This window comes from Monodon monoceros, unplaced genomic scaffold (genome assembly GCF_005190385.1).
Source record: "Monodon monoceros isolate NGI ecotype Baffin Bay Population unplaced genomic scaffold, NGI_Narwhal_1 Super_Scaffold_4, whole genome shotgun sequence".
In the NCBI taxonomy this organism is placed as follows: Eukaryota; Metazoa; Chordata; class Mammalia; order Artiodactyla; family Monodontidae; genus Monodon; species Monodon monoceros.
The window spans coordinates 74333172-74359658 of NW_021703781.1; the positions used below are offsets into that span (position 1 = coordinate 74333172).

At 49.0% G+C, this 26487-nt stretch overlaps 1 protein-coding gene across 13 annotated transcripts in view; it reads right to left on the reverse strand.

The window, feature by feature from the left end:
* CHST15 (carbohydrate sulfotransferase 15) overlaps positions 1-26487 on the reverse strand; it is a 101142-nt gene that overhangs the window by 31674 nt on the left and 42981 nt on the right. For all 13 annotated transcript variants that reach the window (XR_003796952.1, XR_003796953.1, XR_003796948.1 and 10 more), the window contains 4 exons: positions 16185-17233; positions 15152-15491; positions 13121-13267; positions 9810-9966 (listed from right to left, as the gene is read on the reverse strand). Coding sequence is in view for 3 of the 13 variants with exons in the window: in XM_029244666.1 (XP_029100499.1) it covers positions 9810-9966; positions 13121-13267; positions 15152-15491; positions 16185-16730 (1190 nt within the window). In the remaining 10 variants the exon portion in view is untranslated. The remainder of the gene's footprint in view (positions 1-9809; positions 9967-13120; positions 13268-15151; positions 15492-16184; positions 17234-26487) is intronic.

Here is a 26487-nt window from a genome sequence, read left to right on the forward strand (position 1 = left end):
CACGGCTGGGAAGGGGAGTGGATGTGGCAGGGGCTCCCTCCACCTGGTGCCTCTGGAAGGGATCGCGTCTCTTCCCAAGGGAACAGAGGAGTGGCCATCAGTGAGCTTGCAGGTCTCAACATGTAAAATCTTGGTGGTTACCCAAGGTCACAGCTGAATGCACCCAACAGTGACAGGGCACTGCTCTGAGCCCAGGTGAGCAGAGATGGGTGTATTGATCATCCGGAAAACAGGGGCAACCACTACTCCGTGGGCCCCTCCTCCAGCCAGGCTCACTCGAGTGCTGTACAGGTTCAGCTCCCAGAATCCTCTTGGTGTCCACCCGCCGCGTGCCTGCTCGTGGCTACTGAGGGCTGCCCTCCCCCGGCCCTGTGCTCGGCACTGCACGTGTATCCTCCTTCCCTGTTCATAACCAGCCTTTGAGATGTGCACTGTCGTTACCAGTCTTACAGAGCTTCCTAAGGTCATGCTGCCCAGGAAGCCTCAGGGCTGGCCCCAAACCCACCCAGGCCTGCCTGACCCCAAAGCCCACTCACCCAGCAGGACCTGGCCCAGCCTCACAGTTTAGGGATGTAGCCAAGTCAGCAGCTGACTTGAGTGGGGCACTAGCCAGCTGATGCTCTGGGGGTTTTTAAGATTTTATTGTTTTAGGTGCAGAGTGATTTGGAAGCAAGAGTGAGTTCTGTTACAGAACTACTCAGTAAGTTACAGGAGACTGAAGAGCAGCTGCACGTGTAATAGAGCAGCAAACATTCAGGACGAACAGGAGTGGCACTGGCGTGACCAGGAAAAGCAGATGCATTTACGGACCACCGCACGGGCATCTAGAAATCACAGCAACAACAAACAGAGGTTCAGGTACCTGTCACAGTTTCCGTCCTCACTTCCTGACCTTTCATCACTTGGATAAGCTACCATTCATTGGTCACTGCAAATAGCTCATTCGATTTTACCCGTCTGGCTCTGAGAGGACAAGGTACACGTTGATCGGCCTTCCCTCAACGCGGGGCCCCTGCAGGTTCCGGCTCGTGCGTTACTTGTTCAGTGAGACCACCCACTGCGGCGGGTTTCTCGTCCTTTTGTGATATTTTTGTTCATACCATGTTTAAATTGAGAGGTAATCCACACACTGTAAAATTCACCCTTTTAAAGTGAACGATGTAGTCGTTTTCAGTAAATGCACAAACGTGCGCAAACACCAGCATCATCTAATTCCAGAACATTTTCATCACCCCAAAGGGACTGATGGCTTTCACCTGTCAGTCCCCAGAGGGCCTGGGTCAGAAGTCGCTCGGATCCCCCAGCCCAAGAGGCCCCCAGAAGCTCGAGCCTCAGGGTCAGTTCCGCCCAGCCAAGTGCAGGCTGTCGGAGGCCTGGAGCTTCGCCATCTCTCCTGGCTTCCGCTCACCCCTCGGCCGTCTCAGGGAGCCGTGCTTGGAGGAAAGACCCGGGCCAGATGCTGAAGCTGTGGATGCCTGGGGGCGGCCACGGCTGCTGGATGGGCTCAACCCAGGCCGTGCTCGCCCCGGCCTCCCTGTGCTCCCGGAGCACCTGCCGGCCAGCCACATACATGTGAAAGGTCACATTTCATCACCAGCAGCCCCGCAGCGTGGGCTCACTCACATCTTCTAATCCACCCCACCCCCCCCCATGAGAGCACAGTGTTCCGCGGCTCTGGAGGGTCACATACACGTGGTTACCAAAGTGACAGCCAGAGCAGCCGGACATTACTCTCCATTTGCTGGCGTCCATATCCAAATCACTGATTGATCACTTCCCGACCTCCGACACGGTGTCATCAATAATGATTATATTTATTTTTCCTACAGGAAAAAGTACCCTTTAAGGTAGCTGGGAAGGAGGCCCTTTCGTCCACTGAATCACACACCGTGAACATCTCATCACGAGGAACACTGAAGCAGGACTGGCCAGAGCAGCTTATTTGGAGGAAATGTCTCGAGTCACCCAGGCTGTGCCTGCGGGTGACACTGATGAAGTTCATTTTCTGCCAGAGAAGAACATACAGGCTTGGGCCTAAAAAGGTCCAAAGGGATGCAAAGCTTCTGGTTCATGGGGGTTGCCTGGGCAAGGTCTTCTGTTCCCCTTGAGCACGAGAAGGGTTCTGGGTCACCCCCCACCACCACCACCGTTTCTCACTGAGCATCCAATCACGGGGCCTTGGTGAACATCCACAGATGGAGGCAATGCCAACATCCTCTCTACCTACGAGCCCGGTATGTCTCACAAAGCACTTTCACTTGATGCGCCCGTGATCCCGACACCAGGTGTCTCTACAGGTGAGGAAAGGCAGGCGCACAGAGGATGGGTGGGGTACCCCTGGGTAAGGCAGCAGCGAAGCCAGACCTAGATCCCCAGGTGGCGGACCTCATTGCAGAGCGATGGCCACCACTCCCCAGGCTGGCCGGGCCGTGACACGGGCCGCGTTCACTCATCAGCCCCGCACTCTGGGTAGCAGACGTCCCTGAACTCCACCTGGTGGCCCAGAGTCAGCGCTCCGTGCCCGCATCACCTTCCAATCTCTGCAGACTGAGGACAGCGCTCCTCGGCACACAGAGCCTCCCTCTGCAGACCATCCATGTGGGAACACTCAGGTCTGCCAATGACTTTGTAAACACTTCCCCCAAAATAAACAGCATTCCACACACAGGAATTTTCAGCACGATGGTTTTTCTCCCACCAACAAGATGCGGTCCCTCCCCAGGCGGTCACTCCTGAACGGCTTTCAGAGAACAGGGCGCGTGGCCCCAGCCCGGAGCCGGCCAGCTCCCCCTCCCTGCCCTGGGCAGCTCACAGCGCAGCTCTATCAAAGTGACCTCACACCACTTCTAGGGCCCATACAAAGGTGTGTCAGTGACACCCAGACAGGCAGCTTCTGAGAAGCAAAATGCCTGAATTCACCAGGAAATTAACAAGCAGCTTAGGACGCTCCCCAACAGTCTTCCTCAAGACCGCTGCCTTAGGGTTCCTAACCCTCCAAGGTCTTAAAGCGGGAAGAGGGAAGAGAGCAGGACCTGGGGGGGCGGGGGAGTGGAAATTGATCTGTGGCTGGCGTCACGGCCTTTATACTCCAACGCCCCTACACTCCACAGCTACATCTCTTGCCCACAGGGGAGCTCTCCTAATCTCCCTTTGAGACAGTTTACATTAAAAATCAATCTGTCGGTGCTAAACAACAGCCTGCTTTTTAATTCTCGTGCAAATCTGTTATAGAGAAAACATCTCACGGCCTTGGAGCGCCAGAGCTCCTCTTCTGCCTGAGAACATGTCTCTGGCACTAAATCGGTGCTTCCAGAGACCTGGAGAAGTTGGGCTGTTTGGAGAAGGTTTTTGGCACCTGTTGAGTCACAATAGAGATTCTCGTCCGGAGTCAGAGGTCCACAGCAATTCCGAAGCTTCAATCCGGCTCAGCTCCCTCCTACGAGACCTGGTTATTGCCCTGGGTCAGCATCCTGATGCCACTGATATGGAGATAAGTGAATGAGCAGAGTCCAGGCTTAGGTACCTACACAGACTGGCACCCTTACTGCTCACAGAACTTTGCAGAAGTGGGGAGCCATCCTGGTCCTGGCTGCAGTTCAGTCCCTTCACTGAAAAGCCCTGCCCCACCCGAGGTTCAACCTCCCCAGGTCAGACACAGCCAATGGCTGGTGGGTGGGAGATGCCTCGCAGAAGGGCCATCTCAGCTGCACAGCTCCCCGTGGGCTTGGCTGAGACCTCTGTTGTGACCCCTCCCTCTGTCAGTCCTGCCCTGTCGCCCCTCACAGGGGTTGTCCCGAAAGCACTCATAAACCTCCTGCACACAAAATGCTGTCTCAGAGTCTGCACCCCACTAACTGACCTACGGTAGAGGTGGAAAGCTTGGATCCTCGGTCAGACTGACATGGGATTGAATCCCAGTCTGGCCACTTATTAACCAGGTGACGGTGGATAGGTGACAACCCCACTGAGCCCACACACCTCACCTGTGACGCATCATGACAGCCCTCTCACCTGCTTGCAAAGTTCAAAGGAGGCGATGCCTGAAAAGGGCTTAGCACAGAGCCAGGGTGGAGTAAGTGCTCAATTAATGCTAGGTTCCCACCCCTCCACTGGATGAAGACTCCAGGAGGGCAGACAGGAAGGACTTTGCTCTCCAATCCATGCAGTGCATCCAGCACATCAAGGGTGCTCAATAAACGTCTCATGAGTACACGAGTGCTTAGTTTGGTTATTGTTATTATTTGCCACTATTGTGGCCTAACAATAATAGCTAATAATTATATAATATTTACCATTTGCCCAGCACTGTTTAAACATGCTACATGCATTAAGTCATTTAATTCTCACAACTCTAGAGGTAGGACTATTTTCCCCCATTTCACCGATGAGGAAATGAGGCACAGAGAGGTTGAGTAACTTGCCCAAGGTCACACAGCCAGTGAGTGGCAGAGCTGAGGTTCAAATACAGACCATCTGGTCCCTGAGGCTGTCTCTCTACCACAATGATCTTGGGTCCTTGTTCACCACCCACACATGCCACCAGCCACTCTGGAGATGGAGTGAAATTCATGAAAGGTTCAAGGTTCTAGTCCAAAGGTTCATCCCCACTCATTACTCTCTGTTTGAATGAACAACGGTACATAAATAGATGCATTTCATCTAGAGCTTCATTCCTTCCATTCCTAGTTTACCACCATAAGTAGAATAATTATTTAACCAGCCCAGTGAGTTGTTAAAAGAAATCAGTTTATAAAAGCACAGGAAGAAAAAAACTCCTTAGGTTCCAAGGCTCAAAACATTTGGATCAAAATCAAGTTCTACTCTTAATGGAGCTGAGCTCTCCTTCCCTTCTTACTTACCTTCATTAACCGTGAAAACCAAAGGCTCCTGAGGTGGTCATTTCCATGCACTGTGGTAAGACTACACCCAGAATTAAGACCAAGACACAGAGACGGTAAAGTCCGTGACCGATGGCGCAGGACCACTCTCCGAACGCCTTCTGAATGAACTACATTGGAGACAACCACCTCTGCGTTAAGAGTCAGCCTCTATCAACCATCTCACAAATGAAGAGACAGGAGGCCAGTGTGAGCACTGTTGAAAAGAAGTCTTTCCCACTTAAGCACTGAACTAAATGAAGGAAAATCCTGCTTGTAATTGGTGGCTTCTTTTTAATTAACTGGGCCGATTTAGCCTAGTTAATTCAAATTAATTAACTTGAATTTTAAAGTATCGTTATCTCTAACATAGAGAAACTTGCAACAGGAATTCCTGGCTGGCCCTTTTGGCCCTTAAGAAATATCCCATCCGCTTTCCACTATTCTCTCTTCCCCTCCAGAAAAATAAATGGACTTGCTGTTTACAACCTCCTCTGGAAACTTTAAAGTGATTGATTTGATTTTGCTTACAATTCCAACATTTTCAAACCGTCTGCCTTTGATCAGTTATAGAAATAAAGGCTAAATGTCAATCTAAACTAGAAATAAAGGTTTCTCCCCACTCCTCTCCGAGCCTATCTGTAGAAGGAAAGAACAATTTGGTCCAATCCCACTGGCAGCAAGCAACTCAGGGAATCTCCCACTTGCAGAAGTGCAAGGTCACGGAATGGCTGAAGTGGCTAACGGCACAGGACCCAGTTAGACTAATAGAAACCTGGGTCCCAAGTGTTTGTTTCTTCAAGAGTGACCTAACCACCCAGAATTTATCATCCTTTCTGGTTGGGATGGGAAATAAGCCAGTCATTTCAGGCCATGAGTCACGGGGTTCAAAAAAGAAGAAATTCCTATTGTTACATACTTTTATAAATGTTTAAAAAGCAATAGAACAGCTGCTACTGTCGGTAACCCACACAGAAAATACACACATGCACACACACTCCCCAACGCGTGTGTGGGCCCTGCCACTACACATGGTGCTACCCTGGTACTTGCTCTTCTTCTGGCTCTAAGGGTGTGCTTTCCTGGAGGAACAGAGAGCAGCACGGGCAAAGGAGTTGTGCAAGGTAACTTCCTTTTTAAAAAAAAATATTTATTTACTTATTTATTTATTTGGCTGCACCGGGTCTCAGTTGCGGCACGCGGGATCTTTTAGTTGCAGCATGCGGGACCTTTTAGTTGCGGCATGTGGGATCTAGTTCCCTGACCAGGGATCGAACCCAGGCCCCCTGCATTGGGATCGTGGAGTCTTAGCCACTGGACCGCCAGGGAAGTCCCGGGAGGCAACTTCTAAGATGGTCCCCAAGAGCCTCACTTCTTGGTATTCACTCCCTGTAATCTCCTCCCCTTGACTATGGCCTGGACTTCGTGACTTGCTTCTCATCAAGAGAACGTGGCAAGGGTGATGGGCTGTCACTCTGGTGCTCAGATTACCAAAGATGAAGGCTTCCAACTTGGTAGCAGCTCTCTCCTTCGCTGGCTCTGATGGAGCAAGCAACCTCTGATGTTGTCGAGGCCCAGTGGCAAGGTACTGAGGGAAGCCTCTAGCCGACGGCCAGTAAAGAACGGTGGCCCTCCTTCCAACAGCTCTTGAGGAACTGAATTCTGCTAACAACCACACAAGCTTGAAAGCAGATCCTTACCCAGTCAAGCCTTCAGATGAGGCCCTGCCCTGGTGACACACTGACTGCAGCCTTGGGAGAGACCCTGAAGTAGAGGATCCAGGAAAGCTGTGCCAGGTTGCGGCCCACAGAAGATAGTGTGAGATAGTAAGTGTGTTGTTTTAAGCAGCCAAGTTTCTGGGTGATTTGTTACACAGCAGTAGATGACAAACACAGCAGGCAACCCCACGACTGGGTCAGCTTCCTGATGAGGCTGTCACCATGGCAACCTGCCCTTCTCCTTGGTACCATCACATGCATCATGAGAGTCAATGTCTCGCTTTCCTGACAAAGTACAGCTCCTGGAGGACAGGCACCTACACATGTCTGCTCAGCACCAAGCATGGTGCCCAGCATGTGACTGGGAATCGATGAACATTTTAACTGATGATCTCTTTCTGTTAAGTGAGCACCAGGAAGTTAAGAACCTTCAGTTTCTGGTATAAATAGAGTATCTGTTCCTTAAAAAAAAAAAAAAAAAAGGAAACAAGAGGACACCATGTTGGGCCCAAGAGCCTTCTAAAAGGGGGATTTGGGGCTGGGGTCTGAGAGGAGAGTCAGGCAGGCCCAGCTCCCCACTCAGTGCCTGAACCCAGGCAGCATGACGACCCTACCTATTAAAAGCTCACCTTTATGGTGCGTGTGTCCTCAGAGGTGGACTCAGGACTGTGGGGAGAAAGGGACACACTCAGGGAAGCTGGCCCCGCTCTCCAAGAGAACACGCGGTCCTTCCCTTCGTGCTCTCCGTTCTCCCTACTCAGAACGCTCCTTCCCCTTGACCACCTTGCTACTCTGTTCACTTGGCAAACTCTTACCCAGCCCTCAAAACCCCGCCTGGCCTCAGCTCCTCCAGAATGGCCTTTCTGGACCCCCGACTAGGAGCTCCTTCCCTCTTCGGTGCCACACTTCGCCCTCCCTCCCCACCCAGGCTGAACCGCAGACGGTAACGACCATGGCCACGCCTGTGAGCGCCCCATCCCCAAGGCTCCCACCTCTGTGCCCAGGGAGTGACAGAGGCTGAAGTTTCACCCTCTTGGCCCTCTGGAGTCAAGGCAGTGTGACCTCCCACAGAAGGAGGAACAGGGAGATGTGACAGGAAGACACTGGACGAGCAGCGAGCACCCCCGAGAGAGAATGTTCCGGCCTCGTGAACTACAGCAGGGGTGGCCCGGGGGCGGGGGGCGGGGGCATGGCAGAGCAGCTGTGAAAACACCTCAGTGGGCAGCGTGGGGTCACTTAATCACCAGGCCTTTCAAGGCTGACGGTTATGTAATCTTGTCCACACAAGAATATGGCTGGTTTGTGTCAAGTGTTCTCAAGCCGTGGGGGACCAGCCCACGCTCTGAGCAGAAGGGTCAAATTCCTGCCTCCCGAGGTATGGGAACTAGCAGGCAGGACGTGGCAAGCTGCTCCGAGGTCAGGGCTGCCTCCTTAGCAGAGCGGATGGATTCCCGAGGCTGAAGGAGGTGCAGCATCGAGACAGGCCCCATGGTGCGACACAGGAGGGCTGCAGGGGTGGAGACGGAGCAAGGGCCATCCAGCTCTCTGACCAGATGACTGTGGTGCCCGGGGGCCGTTCAGAGACGCCACGATGGGGACAAGGAGGTAAATCAACAATTCGAAATGAAAGAAGCAAGATGTAAGACTGCACGTTCACACAGCTGCACATCACACACGCGCGCACACACATACTACACTTATCTACAAAGATACGTACTTTGGAAGAAACTAAGCAAAATAAAAATAATGACTATCTGGGTAGGAGATTATAGGTGTTTTTAAAATTGTCATCATCGACAAGGCTACGGGGCCAGGAATGTATGCCATCCAAGGAAGGAACTGGGGGGTATTAGTGTCCTAGGGCTGCTGTAACACTACCACAAACTCATGGCTTATTACAGCAGGAATTTATTCTCTCACAGTTCTGAAAGCCAGAAGTCTGAAATCCAGGTGTCAGCAGGGCCGGTTCGCTCTGCGGCTTCTGAGAAGAATCTGTTCTGGGCCTGTGTCCCACTGCTGGGGCTGCCGGCCTCCCCGGGCAGGCTCGGCTTCTGGCAGAATCACTCCAACCTCTGCCTGCATCGTCACATGTGTCCTCCCTGTGTCTGCAGGTCTCGGTGTCCAAATGTTCTCTTCTCATAAGGACACCAGCTCTTGGATTAGGGCCCACCCTCATCCAGTGTGACCTCATCTTAACCTGAGTCCGTCAGCAAAGACCCTATTTCCAAACAAGGTCACATTCACATACATCTTTGTGGGCGAGGGTGTAATTAATTAATTAAACCCATAACAAGAGGCATTTAGCTCAAAGGAAAATAAGACACAGGGCTGTGGCCGCCGTCTTCAATATCTGGCAGGCTCTTCCATTTAGAAGGATTAGACATGGTCTGTGTAGGGAAGAAATGGGTCCGAAGTGTCGATGCTCCCAAAAGACAGACTTGGGCTCAAAACAGGAAGGATGCTCTCTCAGAGCTGTCTGAGCAGGACTGGCCATCCTGGGTGGGGAACTCCTGGACCATACTGGAGCCTCTTGTCTCTGGTGTAGGGGTACTGGCCGGGGCGGGGGCGGGGGGCAGGGGTGGACTAAATGATTTTAAAGTCCTGGCAGCCCTAAGACTCTGCCATCCGCACAGGTGTCGTCAGTGACCTCAGCATCACCCAGTGCCGGCCTGGCCACCCTCAGACAACCCTCGGTTCAATACCGTGCTAGCCTGGCCTCATCTGTACCGGGCACCTCCTGCCCTCTACAACAAAGCAGCTCTGTCAGTCGTTTTCTGCCTTTTGGTGTCTCAAGGAAAGGTGGAGCTTGCACATTCAGAGTCAACAGGATAAAGGCATCAATCAAGTCGGGAGACAAGGAATTCTAGGAGTTAAACCCTGCGGAGAACTTCGATATCCCCAATTCTAAGGGCATTTTTCATGGCCGGACATCACCCAAGGGGCATGTCCCGAGGTCAGATCGGCCGAGGCCGAAGGCCCACAGACCAGGGTCAAAATGGCTAAGAAAAAAGTCCTCGGTTTATTTAGATGCAGTGAAGATTGCCCCAAGAATAATGTTTACATAAGAAATAGCAGTAACATTGCAAGTTAAGCTTGTTTATTTAAAAAAAAAAAAAAAAAGAAGCAGCAGCAAAATCTTGTTTCTGATGAGAAAGAAGACTGTTCTTCAGAACTGCCTTTTCTTTTCCCAGAACGAAAAATCTACACTGCTCACCTCTCCACAGGGTCCCTCAGCATGATGATCAGTTTCGCGTCTGGCTGAAAGGCGTGGATGAAGTCCTGGGTCAGAAAGGGGGGCTCACCATCCGTGCTGTTGTCGTAGAAGAACGTCCAGGCATTGTTATCCCACATGGTGGAGGCGCTGGCCTCCCCTGGAAACGGAACACGAGTGAGCAGTGCTGAGTTACGGGCTCCCACAGAGCAGCCTGAATTAGGGGCCAAACCTGGCTGTGATACCTTCTTAAACAGGTGTTAGCGGGTGAGCTGGTCTGCCACGCTGGCAGATGGGACTCCGGGAAAAGGAGGCTGATGACCAACCTCTGCCGCTGTGTCACCCCCTCCCCTCTGTGACCTCCATCTGGAGATCGAGGTGATCCACGCAACACTGAGCATCCCTCTTCCTCCCAGCTCCTCTCTCCAGGATGTGCCGAAAAACCTCTACTAGCATCTGGCCTCCCAATTTCACGATGTTTAACTTGCTAACGGTGCATAGCTCTGTGGCATTTTAAGGGTCCGCTGAGACTGTACTAGATGGTTCCCTTCAGAAAGTGTCAGGGATGAAGGAGAAGTTCGGGGATCCGAACTTCTGGGTTAATCATTTTGCTCCTTGAAATTGCTGTGGCGGCCTTTTTCACTGATCATTTACTTTTCTCCCTCTCAATGACAGTTATTGCTTCCGGCATTGTTTTTATCCTCATTTCTCATTAGGAAACTGCACGCAATCTGCATCAATCTTCCCTTGAAATCACAAGGGTCAGTCCCAGTGCACACTCTAAGACCAAACGAGAGGAAGGCTTTGCGGGAAGGCTCATGCGACCTCGGTCCTGCGTGCCCACCCACCCCGTGACCCTGCACACGGGTGGCATTCACTCAGTGCTGACTGCGTGAACAGGAAGCTGGTTCTAGCCCCTGTTTGATCACAGTCTGTGTGAATGAAGCATGATAACGTTAAACACACATTCTAGGACAGGGGAGAGGACAAGACACAGACATTTCAACATTTATATCTCAGATAACTGAACCAATTCCCTGACTTTTTTTTTTCAGGACCGTCTTCAGAGATTTAGAAAGAAAAACAAATCAATCAATTAATTATACACTCGATTTCCCAACACTTTACATGGGATTATATGATACATCTCCAAGTCACTTATTCAGTGAAAATCTGAGCCAAAAGACTAAGTCTCTTTGATCAGTGATGAGCACATCACAGTCATGCAGAGTGTTAGCAGGGCCCTATTTATTCTGTTGGATGTGCAATCATGTCCAGGTGAGCATTACTATTCTGATCTTTATTTCTATTTTTTTTAAGAGATAATACCATAGAATACAGAAAAAACAAGTCAATCAGAAGTCCTTTGAAAATTCTACTCAAAATGAATAAGGGAATATTAGGACAAGGGAAGTATCTAAAACTAAGTTGGCACAAATTTTGTCAGTCCCATAAATGAACTGGTTCTATGCTTGTCCATCCACCCGTCCATCTATCCATCCTTCCTTCATTCATCCTTCATCCATCCAGGCAGAAAGCTCTGCTTTGGTGTCTAATATGTGCCCGGCACTATGCTTGGCATTGGGGATAGATGCAGGAAACAAGACAGACCCTTCCCTCTCAAACCTCACAATCTAGGGGAAGATCAATAATTCAATAAACAATCAGAGCCCCACGTGAGCACTTTGACAGGGCAGAGCCGGGTGGCCATGAGAGCAGAGGCAGGGGCCTTTCTCTGCACTGGGGAAAGGTTCTCTGGCCTTTCCCCAGCCCAAAGAACCCAGCCACTTGAGTCCTTCATGACTCCAGCCATTAGCCCAGACCATTGAGAAAAGGCCCTCTCTGACCCATCAGCCAAGATGAAGAAAGACCAGTATGCTTCTACCAAGGATCTAACGAAAGAAGCTGAAGCAGAGTTAAATCACATTTCAGGGCTGGGAAGAGCCCAGAACTGATCTGGCCCAACAAGTCCATTTTACAGATGAGCAGACTGAGTTCACGAACACAAAGACCGACGTGTCACACGGCACAGAGCTGGCTGGTGGCACGATCAGAGCTGGATGCCAGCTTTCCATCTACCGTAAAATTCAATAAACTCTGCTTCAAGTGAACATCAGAGCTGTAGATATATTCCTTAGTTTTCATTTCTAAATCCAGAAGTAAATAAAATTAGGAAACCAAACTAAAGCCTTCCTTTTTCATTCATTATCTTAGGCTCTATTTCCGGACCCTAGGATGCATATTTTTAGCTCTTTCCTAAGAACATGAGATTTTCCCAGAGGCATATGGTATGGGAGTCACAGTCAAATATTAATTAAGATTTGTAATTTGAGGTGTTAGAACTCAAGGCTGCAAGGAAATAGCTAGTAGCCAGTTCACACTGGGTGAGAGGGTGTGATCTCATCTGGCTCCTAGGACCTGATTTCTTTGAGTTAAAAATAAATAAATAAATTGGGGCTTAGGCATGTAAGCCTGTCCCCCTGGATATGGGAGTCAAGTAAAGATCCACCTTTCAAATGGTTGATTACAATTCCTTTTAGTCACTAATAGAGTCACCGAATTTAGAGAATCAAAATATAACAGATTTAGGAGAGTAAAAAAATAGATCACTGCCTCAGGTAATCAATTTAAGCAAAATATGTGATTCAATTTCTCCCTTTCAGAGGTGTAAGTGGATAAATGTCTTCTCCTAAGCTGAATCCAATAGAGAGAGTGAATAGATATGTTTTTTATAAAACACTCTTGTGAATTTTTTTTAAATGACTATTAATCAAACCACCTCATTTTGAATGTCTAAAGGCATCAGCTTGACAAGGCCTAAGCTTTTTCAACAGCAATTAGTCACCCACGATGCAATAGGGCGGTGCCTATTTCAGGAGAGGCCACCTCCGTCTTTGCAGGGTCCCAGCGGCCAGGGAGTACAAAAACCACAAGAATTAAACTGATGACTAACTGGTTCATTTTACATTCATGATCCCCCAACCAAACTTACTCAGGTGGGTGTACCATGAAAAGAAATCAAGCATGCAAGCTTAATTCAAGTAAACGCAAAGAAATGGCAACTTTTCCAAAAAGCCAGTTCCGGTGTGCTTGAGTCTCCACAGAACTAGAGAGTCTACTAAACATTTCTGCTTTATTGAAGTTGCACGAGCACTATGAACCTTTTACACGGGGGTGAGAGTGATGGCTAGCGGGGAAGTGCATGCACGGCAGCCGCCGGCAGGCATCATGCAAATGCTCGCAGGTGCAGTGAAGCCCGGCCTGGCCCAGGGCAGAAGCAGGGGGGCCCTCGCGGAGTTACATGGAAGCCATACCGATAATGATTCTATTCATCTTGCTCTGTTCCTTTGCAGAGCTGGCCTGCAGTCCTTGATGAATCTGGTGTGCAGCCAGGTCAAAGAGGTCCAGATAATCTTCCACAGGATAGCGGTCCCGCAGACCATCTCTCAGGCGGACGATTCCTACGAGAACCAGGAAGCCGGAGTTAGGACAAAACTGCCACGGCTGGGCTGATGGCTTCCGGGGAGTGACCACGGGGGATGGAAAGGTCCAAGGGCCCAGCTGCAGCAGCCAAGGCTCAGCCCAAGGAGCTGCAAGAGAGGGAGGGGCGTCTGTGAATGGGCCATGATCTTTTAACCCACGTGCACTTCGAGGGGTGGAATGCACCACCATTAAGCTGCACGGTAGCCACTGAAAGGCCGGCATGCCTGTTCAAGAACTAGAATCGAGTCTACTCGGAGGGACAGAGAGTTTGGGGCTGGTTAACATGTGCACCAGGTGAGGCCCCCCAGGGGCGGGGCAGCAGTGGTGTCAGGATACACACGCTGGATCAAAAGAAAAGGCAGCCCATCGGAGGGGCAGCATCCTTTGAAGCTCAGATGAGTCTTCTACACCAGGGCCGACCAGCATCTTCCTGAGGTTCTATTCCTTCAAGCAGTCTGTCCATCTGTCCAAACAACAAGGGGAATCGATGGTCCCCGGACGGACACCTGGGTTATTCTGGCATCAGCCACATGCAGCCTAAATTTTGCCCTTGCCTCAGAAGTGGGTACATTTCACTTGAAAATGTACTGACAACACACTGCCCTAAACCACAGCCACCAAGGTTAATGGAAAGTGGAGAGAGAGCATCCAGGGGCAAAACAGCAAGAGGTTCAAAGTGACACTGGAAGCCAGACTCCAGAGGCCCACATGCCCCTGTGCCTCTCTCTCCTCTGCCAGTGGGAACCTGGTTTTCACGGGGGAAAATGGTGAGCTGCGTAAGGGAGGACGCTCTTCAGACGAGTAGAGAAACCCTGGCTCCCACAGCTGCCGCTGCCAAGCACAAAAGACACATGTACGCTTCTGTTCACTCCAGGAGGAACATCAAAGGGATTAAGTCAAACGTTTGTCGGGAAACACATTAAGAGTTGGTCTCAACTTAGGCTGTACTACGGAAAACGTTCAAAATTCCCTTCCAAGCCACCTAGGTCCTTTGCACGGAAACCACCCTCGACGGCTTCCCAAACTTCGGCATTTGTCATCCCTTACCTCCAGTGACCAAACGTCTCCTGGCAGAAGGGAAAAGGTTAAGGAGAGGAAACAGTGACCCAAGGGCGGATGGGTGGCTCGAGCAGAAAGCAGCCTGCATGCCAACCCCGCGGGAAAGGGGTGGGGCGCTGTGAGCAGGGTCTCCCAGAATTATCTCCCTGGGGCTTTCATTCTGACCCTGTGAAGCCGAAGGGTCAGGTCAGAGAAAAGAAGCCCGAAGCAGCTCAACGACAGACTCAGGGCCCTGGGATGAACTGGCAGGAAGCGGAAGCCCCGCTCATGCAGCTGTCTTTCTCCTGCCACCTCCGGGGGTGGGCACGTGGGTGCCAGGCTCCAGCAGGAACAGCACGGAGCTGGGAGCTGGATGCACAGCCCCCGACAGACGTCCACCCGGCCAGCACTCACCACTCCCGGGTGCTGCGTGTGCCCTTCCGAACAAGAAGAGCTGCTGATCCTGACCCCTTGCCCTCGCCCTACCCACCGCCGGGGCTGCATACACGCTCACCGGGTGGTCGGGAGCTGGGTGCTCGGTCCTGCTGGATGTCTGCCCGGGGATCCCTAAACCAGAGAATTGTCCGATCTCTGCATCTCGGCCTGTTTTCTCATCTCCCCGCCCTGCATCTCTCCTGGGGCCTCGCACAGCCCTGCTCGGGTCAGTCTCAGGGCTCCCACGCCAACCCTGACCGTGACGCCTTATCCCGACCCCCACGTGCGCGTAAGGAGCGACCGGATGAAGGAGGCAGATGCACCGGGCTTGGTGAGAGACCCCCACGTGCACCGTCGCCACGGGGACCGGGGACCGCGCTGGCACGCACCGAAGCGCTTCCGGGTCCACCAGTGCGGCTCCTTGATGGCGGAGAACTTCACTTCCGGGTGCAGCCGCAGGCGGTCGTAGAGGTCGGTGGTGCCGCACTTGGGCTGCCCGATGATGTAGAAGTGCGGCAGGCAGCGGAGGCGGAAGTGCTTGCCGTGCGCGTGCGACAGGTGGCCCCAGAAGGCCTTGCGCAGGGCGTCGAAGGTGGAGCGGAAGCGCTTGGAGTAGAGCACGTAGGAGTTGGTCAGATAGGGGTCGGTGGTGTTCCTCCCCGTGAACTCCTCGTACCAACAGGGGCTCTTGCTGTTGGGGAGGAATTTGTGCGGGATGACTGAAAACATCTGCAGTCAAGAAGACAAAAAGCGGGAGAGACGCACCGGGGGGAAAACATTAGCGCAAGCACATTCTGTCCCCAGTACGGTCCTGTCCTGAGGCTTATTGCAGCGTTCACATTGGAAGTACTATTGGATGACGACTAAACACTAAAAGCAAAACTTGATAAACAGCCAATGACCATGCTTTTCCTTAACCCAGATAAAAATAAAATTTGGAGAGAATGAAAATAAAAGTTCAAACTCCATTCTACCATGATTTACCTTGCACACACACACACACGCACGCACACACACAGCGATCTAAATTAAAGAGTTGGAACTTTTGACTACGTAGCTGGATATTTAAATGGCCGTTAGAGGCAAACACTGTGATTAGGACAGACTAGAAACAAGATGACGGTAATCTACAAAAGCAACTTTAACTGCCAGGGCCACATTTGAAGCAAAAAGTCCCGGAAAGGAATTATTAGGAGGGGCGTCCTTCAACATTGCTTGCTGCGCCATTCAGTACAGAATTCCCTTCTCTGGGCTGACAGCGTGGACATGGACCTCCCAGTGAGCTCTCATCCATAAGGCTGTCAAATTACCATTGCTACACTTGAGAAATTTTTGGTCATTTTCTTCCCAAAGGTGGTGACAGGAAAGGAAGCAGCAATTTTTAAAAAATCAGTCCACAGAAATGAGCGCCAGGCTACTCACGTGCAATTCCTGCTTCTTGAGATCTTCCACGTCTGGGAGCTGTCTGGTTGTGAACTCAATCCTGGCTGTGATGCTGTTGATAATTAATTTAATGCTTGGATCGTCCTTCACGTACGAAATATTATTTACAGAGGGCTGGTGATGATGCTCTTTTGTGTCACTCGGATTTTCACCATCCATCAAGCTGGGATTGCTGGGGAGGGCTCCGTAATGGAAAGGCGATGAGATCAGAAGCTCCTGGTGGACCCCAGAAAGGATGTAAGAAGCCATCACCAACGTCATTATTATCAATCCAAAAACGAGGCTGCATCGCTTCCCCTTCTTGAAGCGCAAAAACCCACTCCAGCTCTCATTCCCTTCAGCCCTCACTTCGAGAACGGCAAGCAAGTTCATCTGCTTACCGTCCACTCGAAACACAATTTTGTTTTCTCCTTTGCACATGGGGCACTCCTGGCGACTGTGATGGGGGCCTCCTCGGCAGCTGACCTGCTGTGTGTGTGCTTCGTCGGGCAACAGCTGGATGCAGCAATTAATGCAGTGCCTCATCGTAATGCCCTTGGACTGCTGGCCCGCCGAGCCATGGGCGAGCCCCCAGGGAGTCCGGATGCCTGCAAGTCGTGCTGGAAAACTTCAAGGACGTCTCGTGATCACATACGATGGTTGAAAGGCACAAGCAACAGTAACAAATATAAAAATGATCAGGCGCTAAAACACCAGAGAACGAGGAAGCGTGTTCTTTGGTTCAACTCCGAAAGACAACACGAATGATCTCCAATTGTCATGGTCTGTAAGAGCCACTGCAATCCTGGAAAAAGCCACAAGGTCGAGAGCAATTCTTCCTGTCCTTCAGGTTTTTCCCATGGCACTAACTGAAGTGGAGGAGTTCTCACTGGAGAACATGGGAACACCCAAGGGATTAGAAGATCTCATGGCCTCAATGAAGGATGGATTGGCGCACCATCCACACAGAGTCCGTGAAGATTTCTTCTTTTACAGCCTGTGTTCCTTTGAAATGTTTCCTCTTCAAAATCTTTAAGATGTCAGATTGCCTAAACAACAAAGAAAAGAGGTTGTATTACATTATGTGATGATAGCAATAACCCTGGGACCATCTTCCAAGGAGAGACGTTCACGCTTCTTTTTCACTTCTCAATTTTAGCCAAGCCGACTGGGGTCACAAGCAAGTTACAGAAAATCATATAGGATAAAGGGAAAGGTTTCAGGTCTTTGGTGCTTGGCTTTGGAGTTCAGTCTCTGCCTCCAAATGTGGCCCCAACACCAGCGCCACCAGCACCATATTAAACACCTCCTACTTTGCACAGCCCACATACTCTGTTATGCCTTTGCCTTGACACATATAAGTGACTGGATCCCCCTATCCCAGGACTTGCAGTCATTCTCAGATTCATGCACAGTCAGACTATGAATTTGAGGGATGAACTGAAATATCAGTGCTGTTAAGTCAACAAAAAATCCAAGAATGTGGATGTTTAGGGTGGGAGCAGGCAGAGAAAATGGTTTTTACTCTCCCAGTAGCACCAACAGTCTCTTAACCTAGAGCTAACATTTATTACTAGTTTAGGACGCAAAAGTTAATGAAAATTTAGAAACACTGAAATGATTCTCTCCTTCAGTAGAATGTATCATATTAAAAATTTTTTTGACTTTAAGTAATTAAGCAATTAAATCCAACGTGCAGTATTCCCCTGAGCAACAGAACACTTTAGACCCTAAAACAATTTTTCACTTTCATCATCCTGGGGAAAACATGACTTTTCAAAATCCATTAATAGAATCCTGCGGTTATAAAATGTATTGTTGCCCAAATGACACTTCTTTGTGGATGTTGTAAAAAGAGCAAAAAAGGAGACCTACTTAGTTTGCAGCAGTGGTATAACAATGCTAACTAGCTAGCTATGTGACCTTGAGCCAGCCATATAACCTCTCTGAGCTCTGGTTTCCTCACCAGTCAAATCAGGATAAAAAGTACCTCCCTTTCAAGTGTGTAACAAGTAGTATATCAGCTAATGCATGTGAAGACTTTGCATAATGCCTACACATATTTAGCATCCCATAAAAGGTAGATAACATGAATAATAATAGCATCATCAATGACTATTGCTCTTATTTTTTAATTGTCAATGAATGCCAAGAACATCTGAAGTGAATCAAGGATGGGTAATCCCATCCCATTATTTTTCCTTAGCACCTCAGAATTACCCAAGGGTGGCAGACTCACCTCCAATTCTGCATACACACACCCCTCCAACAATCCTAGAGAAGGTGATATTAACTAACCCTGCGTTAAGCCCCCTCTCACGTTGGCTGAAAGGCTGAACAATCAGAACTCACCAGCAGAAATATTCCCTTCCCTTGGACCGAAAGGCCCATGTTTTGTCAAAACACAATGACCAAGAAATAGCCAAGCAGTTTCCTAAAACATCTTCCACAAAATGTCCTGCGTGTTGTTGTCGACAGGTCGGTGCTTAAATGACCTGGAGAAAAGGTGAGATGGACCAAACTACACAGACTTCTTTAGAGTAGGACTTTTCACAGGAGAAGAATATAATACACAATGTTTCCAAAACACAATTGGCCAAAGAACTCTCACTACTGTCTCAAGGAAGCAGTTTGAGGAATGCTAGCAAGCAAAGGCTGAGATACGGGTCAGAGCAGTTCTGAGAAGAGCAGAGGAGCAGGGGCTGTGGGAGGGTTCGGCTGGAACCAGGCCAGTGCCTCAGGCCGCCACCCGCTCATCCCAGAGAGCAGTGGGAGGACGTGCCAGGAGCCTCAAGGCTCAGACCTCTGCCCCCAACTTGTTCAACCACCCCTGACCCATCACTGGGTACAAACAATTCTCCCCAACAGGAGAAACAACAGGGCAAGCTCCCCTACTTGGAAACCCACTCACTAAGCCAAGAAAACATTTTTCACACGCCAAAAACAAGGCCACGTGGGGTTAAAATGAGGCTCCAACCAGCATCGCAGCAGGGAGCCGGTCGCACCCTTCTGTCTCTCTGGCTACAGGAGGCCTAATTCAATTTTTTTCCAAACATGGTCTTTGAAGCTCCAAGACAAGAATGCACAAAATCTGGACCCAACAGGATGGGCAAAACATTCCTCAACAAGAACAAAGGTTTCCTTTGACAAGCAAAATAAACAAATAGACCTGAGTAGGCAGAGACGCGGACAGTCTCAACTGAGAGGCCTGGGACGTGGTGAGCCAGAGGATTTGTCCCCTGGGCAGGCTGCACCCTCCAGCCAGACCTCCCACTCCACGTCTCACTTTTTTTTTTTTTTAACATCTTTATTGGAGTATAATTGCTTTACAATGGTGTGTTTCTGCTTTATAACAAAGTGAATCAGTTATACATATACACATGTTCCCATATCTCTTCCCTCTTGCGTCTCCCTCCCTCCCACCCTCCCTATCCCACCCCTCTAGGTGGTCACAAAGCACCGAGCTGGTCTCCCTGTGCTATGCGGCTGCTTCCCACTAGCTATCTATTTTACGTTTGGTAGTGTATATATGTCCATGCCTCTCTCTCGCTTTGTCCCAGCTTACCCTTCCCCCTCCCCATATCCTCAAGTCCATTCTCTAGTAGGTCTGTGTCTTTATTCCTTTCTTACCCCTAGGTTCTTCATGCCATGTCTCACTTTTTAAATGTAAAACGGGGAGCAGAGAACTGGGGAGACAATTCCAGATGCCTTAAGGGCCTCAAAGAAACACTCTCCTATAATTCATTCATTCCTCCCTTCTGTGATTCACCAGATCCCTTCTGAAGGTAGAATGTGCACTGGGCACTGCCCGAGATGCAAGTCCAGGTGTGGAGGCCTGAAACCAGCATGTGATGGGGGCTGTGATGTCATAAAAAATACGTATTCGGTCTTTGTCCCCTGTTCCTGGCGCAGAGCTTCTAAAACCCTTGGAACTTCCTGAGTGATAGGGGTGACAGGGACAACACCTTTTGTTATTCATAACAAGCCCCTTTCAACCACACCTCAGTTTATGCTTGTGAGGTGACTATTGCTGGGGCCCCCAGAGAGCTTCAGGATGGGGCTGGTAGCCAGAAAGACCAAACCTTGATTAGAAGCTTGGAACTTTCAGCCCTGCGTCTCCAGCCTCCAGGAAAGGGAGAAGGGCTGGACATTGAGTTAATCACCAATGGCCAAAGATTTAATCACTCGTGCCTACACAATGGAACCTCCATAAAACCCTCTAAAAGACAGGATTCCAAGAACTTTCTAGTTGGTGAGCTCATGGCAGTGCTGGGCGGGTGGTGCAGCCAGAGAGGGCATGGAAGGTCCAAGACCCTCCCCGCAGACTGCCCCGTGCATCTCCTCCATCTGGCTGTTCTTGTATTATCTCCTTTGTAATAGTCAGTAAGGCACTTTCCTGAGTTCTGTGCATCATTTTGGCAAATTATGGAACCTGAGGAGGGGGCTGTGGGAACCTCTGAATTTGCAGCCAATTAGGACAGAAGTGTAGGTAGCCTGGGGACCCAAGACTTATGACTGTGGCCTGAAGTGGGGGCAGTCTCAGAGGACTGAGCCCTTGACCCGTGAAGTCTGTGCTAATTCCAGGGAGTTACTGTAAGAATTCAACTGAATTGTAGGACACCCAGCTGGTGTCTTAAGAGTTGGAGATTTTGTTGGTGTGGGAAAAAACCCCGGGAGTGCTCTCTTGGAGGAAAAAAATGTAAAACTATCTTACACTTACAAATTCCATCAAAACATATGGCCAGCATATAGTATGTCAAATACTTGATTGAAAACAACAGCCAAGCCTTCCCTGGTGGCGCGGTGGTTGAGAATCCGCCTGCCAATGCAGGAGATGGGGGTTCGAGCCCTGATCTGGGAAGATCCCACATGCCGCAGAGCAACTAAGCCCGTGCACCACAACTACTGAGCCTGTGCTCTTAGAGCCCGTGAGCCACAGCTACTGAAGCCCGCATGCCTAGAGACCGTGCTCCGCAACAAGAGAAGCCACTGCAATGAGAAGCCTGCGCTCCGCAGCAAGGACCCGACACAGCCAAGAATAAAAAATAAATAAATTTATTAAATAAATAAGTAAATATAAAAACAACAGCCATATAACCAGGTGAATACATTGCTGTGAGCCTTTGTAAGTACAGGACCTGGAGTTTGGAGGCTTCCAGGCCACCCTTGTCAGCCTCGATAGCAATGGTGCCGGAGTGACGATGACAGGGAGGGCTTTTCTCCACCAGGAGTTAGGGGCTGCAGAGCAACAGACAATAAAAAGTCACAAATGAATAACACCATCTCAGATGCTAATAAAGGGTAGGAAGAAAATATAAAGGGAGAAAAGAAGGAAACCCTTGAACAGGAGCTCTCAATGCCACACCAGGGCCAGATAATTCTTTGTTGTCAGGGGCTGCTCTGTACACTGTAGGATGTTTAGCGGCATCCCTGGCCTCCATCCCCTGGGAGAGCTGATGCCTTAGAGGAAGGGGAGATAGAGTAGAGAGGATGGCCAGGGAAGACCTAACTCAGGAGGGGACCTCTGAATGATGAGAAGGAAGCCAGCTACGTGGAGATCAGGGAAGTAAAGACCCCATGAAGAAGAAAAGCTGGAGATCAAAGCCCATGGGGACCACCAGGAGAGCAGACCGCTGCGCTATGCGGCAGGTGCGGGCGGGGGAAACGGATGGGAGAAAAGGCAGGGGCAAGACTCTGGAAGGCTGGGTCAGGGCTAGGATTTGTCCAAACACAGAGTATTTGTATTTGCCCAAATACATAGATGCACACTATGTATGGTTTCAAAAAGATCTTTAAAATAAATATAACTATGAACTAACATAACTCGGTGAAGAAAAATCAAATTCATGTGACTGGATTGAAAGGAAAATGGATTGCTGCTTTCTTCCTGGATTGGCCTTTTCCATATGCCACCAATTATCCCAAGAACAGTCATTCCGAAACCTAACACCCAGGTTATTCTTTCTTAAGAAATAAGCAATGGATATCACTGCGCTTCACCTGTCTGGAATGTCCACGTTTTGGTGCCCGTGGACTCAGATGAGAGAGGACCCTTGGCACTCCCATTCAGGTATTAAACCAGAGTTCTCAGGTATACATTTCAGTGAGATTGCTCCCCAGCCTGGGCTCAGCACTGTGCCCTGTGCATGCAGGCTGTAATTGTGGGAACCTAGTACCACTGTAAGAGATCACATAACTGGTCCCAAAATAGAAAGCGTTCAATTACCCAGCCCTGGCTAGGATGGCCCCTATTAACCTAGGCACCCCGAGCATCATTAGCAAGCCATTTATAACAAAGCTGTAATCGAGAGACCCAGATATACCACTTCAGATTAAGTAATTGAATGCCCCCTCAGTGTAAGATCGATAAAGGGCATCCAATTTCACCCTAGGAAAAACTTATTAAATTATTGTAGCTCTAAGCTGATATGGCAGAAGAAAGATGTACAAAACTTCCAAAGAAATCTGGATGAATTTAAATAAATAGCTTCATTTAGGTGGAACATTTACATCTGCCCTCCGGGAGTAGAGAGGAAAAAAATAGCTAATTACATTATTTTAGTTTAATGTTTTAAAGGAAAAAAATTGATGGGTCTTAATTAACCTTTACTAAAACACAAAGCCTTTTTCTCATCAGTATGTCTAACTGCTGACACTTCTCTTTGGGCTATGCATATGGAAATAAGTTTTTTTCAAGGAATATTAATCAAAAAGTGACAAAAGGAACATTTTTCACATTTAGAGTTTGTCACTGGGACTGAGACGAAAGCTAACAAGACTGGAGGGCTCTGGACAAACAACAGATGATCAGCTTCAATCTCATACCTGGATTTTATGCCTTTGACCACATCACAGTCGGTGAACAGAATAAAGCTACATTCCTCAATTAACACTCATTGGCCGACAGCACAGTGGGAAGAATACAGCCAGCAGTCACGTGGGCCAGGATGCTAAAGTTGTGTCCACCTAGTGACTGCAGATAAGTCCCTTAAGTGATCTGGGCCTCTGTATTCTCAAAAGTCCTTGACGATAGTAACAGATCACATACAGCGCTGGAGCCTGGGTGCTCACGCAGGGTTACCCGGCTTTGACCTTGAGCAAGTCTACTAAACCTCTCTCCTCCCGTTTCCTTGGATGGAAACTGGGAATAACCTTAGGGTCTATATCATAGCACTGCTGTGAGCGTTACATGAAACAATTCACGTCAAGTGCATAGAAGTGTCTGGCTCACAGTGCTAAATAAATGTTAATTATTATATATACACAGTCCTGGCACAGTAAGTATTGGATAAGTAAGTAGCAGTTTATTACTATTTATGGCAGATTGCATTTTGGTTCCAGTTTCTTATCTCTCCCTATATTTACCACCTTCACCACATAAATGACATTGCAGTTCCTCCGATCAAAGGAGTGGAATACATTTCTCCAGCCTTTGGCTTGGGTTTGGAAACTTCTTTGGCCAACAGAATGAGGCAGCAGTGATAGCAGGCCAGTCCCAAGCCCAGGCCTTAAGAGGGGTCGAGTGTGTCCGCCTACCCTCTGCACCTTTACCCTCGCTGTGGGAAGAACACGGCAGCTTGGCCAGGAGGATGAGAGACACATGGACCAGAGCCGCCTGGCTGAGCCCAACCTGGAACAGCCAATACCCTACTGACCCCCAGCCAATCTCTGCAGACATATGAGAAATAATAAACGGTTTCTGTTTTAAGTCATTGAGTCTTGTTTTATGTGAGAAATGTTAACCGAAGTCAGATCCCAGGAAAAGGGCTGGGGTTGGCGGTGTGAACACAGCCTGAAGGGGGCTAGTGCACCACCGCTGGCCGGGAGGGAGTCCGGGAAAAGGTCTGGACCTGCCGAAGAGGCAAGAGGCCATTGTTTCGGGGTGCGTGAGGAGAGGGGATTCAGAGCACCGCCTAAACAAGCTCCAGAGACGGGCGCGAGCCGCGGCTAACAGCGTGGACCCCAGAGACGGGCAGGAGACGCTAAGGCTGCTGCTGCCGCCACCAAGAAGCCTGTGTGCGAGCACAGGTCACTATCCACACCCCCTTCCGGGGACCCTGTCCAGCCCGCCACTGCCAGGGTCCCGGGATCCAGGGACAACTTCCCCGGGAGAACGCACGGCACGCCTCAAGCTGGTGCAGGCCCGCCCCGCACTCCGTACCCCTCCCTCCCCCTGGCCTGAGTGAGCCAGAGCCCCCGAATCGCGGCTCCTTTAACCCCGTCTGGTCTGGGCGAGGAACAGACGCCCTCAGGCGACCTACATGCAGAGGCGAAGTCAAATCCAAAGCTGAGCCCCAGGAGCTGTGCGAACAAAGAAGAGAAAGGGAAATCTCTCCCAGCAGCCTCAGGAGCAGCGGATTATATCTCCACAAACAACTTGATGTACCTGCCTCTGTGGAACACATGAATAGACAAGGAATCATCCCAAATTGAGGAGGTGGACTTTGGGAGCAACTGTAGACTTCGGGTTTGCTTTCTGCACCTACTTTGTTTCTGGTTTTATGTCTATCTTAGTTTAGTATTTAGAGTTGATTATCATTGGTAGATTTGTTTATTGATTTGGTTGCTCTCTTCCTTTTTTTTATATACAGATATAGATTTTTTCTTCCTTTTCTCTTTTTGTGAGTGTGTACGTGTTTGCTTCTTTGTGTGATTTTGTCTGTATAGCTTTGCTATAACCATTTGTCCGAGGGTTCTGTCTGTCCTTTTTTTTTTTTTTTTTTGAACATAGTTTTTAGCACTTGTTATCATTGGTGGATTTGTTTTTTGGTTTGGTTGCTTTCTTCTTTCTTTCTTTTCAATTTTTTTCTTTTTAATAATTTTTAAAATTTTTAATTTTAATAACTTTATTTTCTCTTCCTTCCTTCCTTCCCTTCTTTCTTGTTTTTCTCCCTTTTCTTCTGAGCCATGTGGCTGACAGGGTCTTGGTGCCCCAGCCAGGTGTCAGGCCTCTGCCTCTGACGTGGGAGAGCCGAGTTCAGGATATTGGTCGACCAGAGACCTCCCGGCTCCACATAATATCAAACGGCGAAACCTCTCCCAGAGACTCCATCTCAACACTAAGACCCAGCTCCACTCAATGACCAGCAAGCTCCAGTGCTGGACACCCCATGTCAAACAACTAGCAAGACAGGAACACAACCCCACCCATTAGCAGAGTGGCTGCCTAAATTCATAATGAGGTCACAGACACCCCAAAACACACCACCGGATGCGGTCCTGCCCACCAAAAAGACAAGATACAGCCTCATCCACCAGAACACAGGCACCAGTCCCCTCCACCAGGAAGCCTACACAATCCACTAAACAAACCTTAGCCACTGGAAGCAGACACCAAAAACAATGGGAAATACGAACCTGCAGCCTGCGAATAGGAGACCCCAAACACAGTAAGTTAAGACAAATGAAAAGACAGAGAAACACACAGCAGATGAAAGAGCAAGGTAAAAACCCACCAGATCAAACAAATGAAGAGGAAATAGGCAGTCTACCTGAAAAAGAATTCAGAGTAATGATAGTAAAGATGATCCAAAATCTTGGAAGTAGAATACAGAAAATACAAGAAACGTTTAACAAGGACCTAGAATAACTAAAGAGCAAACAAACAATGATGAACAACACAATAAATGAAATTTAAAATTCTCTAGGAGGAATCAATAGCAGAATAACTGAGGCAGAAGAACAGATAAGTGAGCTGGAAGATAAAATAGTGGAAATAACCACCACAGAGCAGAATAAAGAAAAAGTAATGAAGAGAATTGAGGACAGTCTCAGAGACCACCGGGACAACGTTAAACACACCAACATTAGAATTATACGGGTCCCAGAAGAAGAAGGGGGAAAAAAAAAGGGACTGAGAAAATATTTGAAGAGCTTATAGTTGAAAACTTCCCTAATCCCTAATATAGGAAAGGAAATAGTCAATAAAGTCCAGGAAGTGCAGAGTCCCATACAGGATAAATCCAAGGAGAAACATGCCAAGACACATATTAATCAAACTATCAAAAATTAAATACAAAGAAAAAAATATTAAAAGCAGCAAGGGAACAACAACAAATAACATACAAGGGAATCCCCATAAGGCTAACAGCTGATCTTTCAACAGAAACTCTGCAAGCCAGAAGGGAGTGTCAGGACACATTTAAAGTGATGAAAGGGAAAAACCTATAACCAAGATTACTCTACCCAGCAAGGATCTCATGCAGATTCAATGGAGAAATTAAAATCTTTACAGACAAGCAAAAGCTAAGAGAATTCAGCACCACCAAACCAGGTTTACAACAAATGCTAAAGGAACTTCTCT